Source organism: Musa acuminata, chromosome BXJ2-5 (assembly GCF_036884655.1).
Source record: "Musa acuminata AAA Group cultivar baxijiao chromosome BXJ2-5, Cavendish_Baxijiao_AAA, whole genome shotgun sequence".
Classification (NCBI taxonomy): Eukaryota; Viridiplantae; Streptophyta; class Magnoliopsida; order Zingiberales; family Musaceae; genus Musa; species Musa acuminata.
In genome coordinates, this window is record NC_088342.1 from 38,892,512 (window position 1) to 38,897,233 (window position 4,722).

General features: G+C 40.3%; 1 protein-coding gene across 2 annotated transcripts; it reads left to right on the plus strand.

The window, feature by feature from the left end:
* The first annotated feature begins 644 nt into the window (after positions 1 to 644).
* On the plus strand, positions 645 to 2,163 carry LOC135585969 (protein G1-like4). Of its 2 annotated transcripts, XM_065107417.1 has the most exons (3): positions 645 to 850; positions 937 to 1,003; positions 1,274 to 2,163. In XM_065107417.1, the coding sequence occupies exon 3, from the start codon at positions 1,345 to 1,347 to the stop codon at positions 1,930 to 1,932; it is 588 nt and encodes a 195-aa protein (XP_064963489.1). In that variant the 5' UTR covers positions 645 to 850; positions 937 to 1,003; positions 1,274 to 1,344; the 3' UTR covers positions 1,933 to 2,163. The 2 variants fall into 2 exon arrangements, with proteins under 2 accessions (XP_064963489.1, XP_064963490.1); XM_065107418.1 differs by lacking the exons at positions 645 to 850; positions 937 to 1,003 and adding an exon at positions 1,079 to 1,152.
* Positions 2,164 to 4,722: the final 2,559 nt, after the last annotated feature.

Consider the following 4,722-nt stretch of genomic DNA (forward strand, 5'->3'; position numbering starts at 1 on the left):
GATCTTAGTAGCTCATTTTACCTTGTGCACTGTTCTTGGAACTATCCTGTTTGATACACTGAGGTTTATATGTGACAAGTGCCTTCATTATTTCATTTTTTATATGTACATACTGTAGATTTGTATATTGTATAAATATATTGATGATGGAGAAAGTCTTATACTGATCATCAACTACCTGACACAGTGCCCTTTGTTTTGGAGTTTGGCACATCAATGGAAAAGAGTTGACAGTAAATACACAGTGGTTGGTCAATTATAATTAATAACATTAAGAATTTTTTTTATTTGATCAATGATATTAATTTTATTAGAGCTCAATGGCTATGAACAAAAATAATATACCCAACTTCAAAGAGGAAATGGTTGTTCTCATGAGTTAGGCAGGCATCAGCTTTATTTATCCTTCCCTCATTAACAAAAAAGATTGTAGATTTGTAATAAACTATATTGAGTAGAAAAAAACATGATTAATAATGAGAAAGAAAACCTTATTCCTTTTGATTTAATTCTGCTGCTATAAATAGTCACCTCCTCACCCAACTTAGATTTTTTTTTTTATCATGTCACATCACATTTCATCCCACTGTCTCCTTGTCTCCCTTCACACAAGATAAAAACCCTTTCTCTCTCTCTCTCTCTCTCTCTCTCTCTTGTTTCACTTGTGCAACACCAGAAAACCAGGATCATCCTCCCCTTTTAGACCAAACAACATCTCCACAGCTAGGGAGCTTTCTCTCTGCACTCAGAAGCATGTAATCCCCCTAAATTCTTTCTCTTTCACTCTCTCGCTCTCTCTCTCTCTCGGAATCTTTTCACCAACCACCAGGGGGTGTGAGGAATCAAACCAGTGAGGCTTCCACCTTTCTCTCTTCTTCTTTTGATCTCCCTCACCTTCTCTTTTCTACTAACCTGTGATCTACTTAAATCTGTCAGGACCTCTGCTTGTTGAGTGTTCCAACCCTTCCTCGCTTCTGACAACAGATCAACTGCAGCCCTAAAGGTAACCATTCCATACTTAAACTGAACTCCATCTCTCTCTCTCTCTCTCTCTCTCTCTCTCTCTCTGTATATATATCCCCCTGCCTTGCTCTTTCTCTCTCCTTCAAGCTTTGTCATGGCTTTGTAGAAACGTTCTCCGCTCCATCCAAAGTAATCAGCGTGACCATAAGACCATTCAAAGCTACTGCTTTATCTTCCTTACAGATGCATGCTTCTTTATCACTTTGACATCCTCATCATCATCATCGTCTTCTTCTAACCTTCTGTGTAGGCGCAAGAATAGTAGACAAGGTAACAGCAGCAAGCAAATCAAGGAGAGAGAGGTCGTTTGATCGGTCTTTGATGGACTTCGTACCTAACCCAGATAGCCCCCACTCCGACAACAGCGGCGGCCTTAACAGCAGCCCCCAGCAGGTTGCGTCCTCCTCCACCGCCACCTCCACAGGAGCGCCCTCCTCCTCCTCCTCCTCCTCATCACCGTCATTGAGCCGCTACGAGTCACAGAAGCGCCGCGACTGGAACACCTTCGGGCAGTACCTCAAGAATCACCGACCCCCGCTGTCGCTCGCGCGGTGCAGCGGCGCCCATGTGCTCGAGTTCCTCCGCTACCTCGACCAATTCGGCAAGACCAAGGTGCACACCCAGATGTGTCCCTTCTTCGGCCACCCCAACCCCCCGGCTCCTTGCCCCTGCCCCCTCCGCCAAGCCTGGGGCAGCCTCGACGCCCTCATCGGCCGCCTTCGCGCCGCCTACGAAGAGAACGGAGGCAAGCCCGAGTCCAACCCGTTCGGCGCTCGCGCCGTCCGCCTCTACCTCCGTGAAGTCCGCGAAACTCAGTCCAAAGCCCGCGGCGTCAGCTACGAGAAGAAGAAGCGCAAGAAGCCCCAGCAGCACCAGCAACACCCTCCGCCGCCACCTGCTGCGGCATAACACCGACCAGGAGCTTAGCAGATACGCCTCCGAGCCTTTCTCTCTTCCAATCTACAGATGAGCTCCAAATCCATATATGATGAGAGTATTAGCTATATCCGTGTGTTAGCCTTTTGTTCTCTTCAAGCCATTAGTATCAGTATCATCAGTTCATGTTGCTTTCTCTTTCCCTGTTCTGATTGAACCTTGGAACATCATATTGCTATATTTATGTCACTATTCCATGAAACATCCCCTCGCCATTACTTGCCTCAGTTTTGTGGAAACAAGCGCGGTGTTATCATTAGTGTGGCTAACAATCCTAAGGCAAGGAGGCGAGTACTGTACTTGGAGTTTGGAGCTCGCTCGTTGCTTCGGTACTGTACTCGAGATCTCTGCCCTCTTCTCTCGGCCTGCACAACCGAGATCCATTTATCTACTAACAGTAAGCAACAAGGAAAAGGACGTCAGTACGACTTGCTCTGGTCTGGAGCTGAGTGATGAGAGCTATGAGCTGAGACTTAGATTCTTGTTGCAGATCAGAAGCTACTGCTCTTCCTGATCTGTCAATCTCACTCTCTCTCTCTCTCTCTCTCTCTCTCTCTCTCTCTCTCTCCCTCTATTTTTTTCTCTTTATAGATGTCGAAGATGAAGTTGATTGACTTTGTTAGATAATGTTTTCATGCAATTCAGCATTTTGCTTCTCAGTAATTTGCCATGGACTCCTTAACTAAGTGGTGCACTCACAAGCAAATTAAGTTACCATTGGTGGTGTCTTGCAAATGTAACAAGGGACATGTAGACTTTGCTTGCTAGTTTTATGGATTCTAAGGTTACATACACTTACAGGGAAAATATTTTTCTTCTGAAACTACTGAATTATGTTTTTTTTTCTCTAAATTTCTTATGACAGGAGCGAAAAAATGTCTGTAGACATTTGATTTGATGATAGATTTTTGTTGTTGGTGTAAAAAAAAATTAAGTTTCAAAGCATGCAAATATGAGAAATCATTGAGACATGGTGCACATATCTATATGTTTATATATAACAACTATACTACAAGACAAAAGATGCACTATTCATTGAATCAAGGTAAGTGAAGTTAATAACAACATGTAAGCATATGGAGACATGCATTTTTGGGAAGCGAATGGTGGCTATGATTTATGATAAGACCAGTGGGTGATGGTTTTCCAGACTTCCAATGCATGTTCCTATGTATGCTGACTGATGGTTTATTTTGCATGTTTATTTGGAGATTACTCCTCACTAATTGGTTTAACTGGAATAACTTTATCTCCCATGTAGGCATTCATGTGTGTTATATATATAGATCATAACATTACAACACAATGCTACTTTGTCTCACATATTCTCTGGCTAAACATAATCACTGTATGATATCAAGTTGCTCATAGACTCATGGGACAATCGAAAATATGTATGTCGATAAAGTTGATTGCTTGAATATGATTCTCATTGAAATTTCTTATACAGTTAGTAAGTGTTAATTCACACTTGTGTGGTCTGCACCAGTCAAGAGTAGATTCACATAGGAATGTGATGATTTGTTTGGCATTCATATCCTACACCACAAACTATATCTGAGGCTACACCTGTTTTGCTTCTTGTACATGATGCAGCTTGCTGCTGTAAGAATAGGATGAATCTTATTTTGGTTCCTTTTTATTGGTTTCGTTATTGTTGATGCTACTATTATCATCGTAATTTTTTTGTTCTTTTTTAAAGTTATCTCAGCAATTTCTTCAAGTAAGAAGAAAACTGAAGTCTAATGAGATATTGATTATGCTTTTGTTCTACAAAAACTGATAAATGTGAAATCGATAAAATTGGAAGAGAAAGAAACTTATTAATAGTAAAACATATCTGTTAAGGTAGAGGTGAAGTAGTGGATCAAAAATGCTACAAAGAAAATTAGCTAAAAGAAGTAGCATTATCAAGATTTACAACCTAATATTCATCAAGAGAGTTCATAGCATCATCTCAGTGAGCACAAATGGCAGTAGCTGCAACTAATAAGTTTCAAGGCTTATTTGACATCCCTTGTGTCAATATACAGAAGCATGTAAATAACTTATTTTGGTTTCCGAAAACATAGTTGGTGTTTGTCATTTCAACTCATTGGATGATTGGGATCTTGTGATCAGTAGTTCTTAAATTAATCCAGTGTGCACTGTGGAATTGATGCATCAGCAGTGGTTTAAGCAGAAAGATGTATATTAATTTGCTGTAGAATTGTTTCTGGTGATTGTGCTAAGGGATGCTGTATTTGCTTGCTGATATCAGGATTTCATAACAGCATGAACTCAATAACCAAATTGCTCATCTTAAACATATCATGGCATGATTTCATAAACATCTTGACCTATACATACATACTTTCTTTCTTTTCTATAACTGTCACCAGAGTCTGTGATTGTGTTTGATTGATGCCATCAACCACAGATTTCTTCTTTAGTTGCATCTCCACATGAAATCCATTTGTTGCAGTCTCACAGAGTATGAGAGTATCAAATAGTCCAATGATTAAAGACTTGTTTTGCATGTTTTAACTCCTTGTGTGATTCAAAGCACTTTGGAAATTGTTATTGCAGGCACACTATCTATCTAACCCCACAAGCTTATGCATTAACTTGTTTTCTTTCTTCCCAAATGTTTCACATGTTGATGCAATGACAGTTATTGTCATTTGAGCTCTTTTATTGTCAAACTGAAGTTAGCTACCAATACACATATCTTGAAATTTATTGAACATAATATATGACTCCAATTGTATGTAGTCAGGTCAT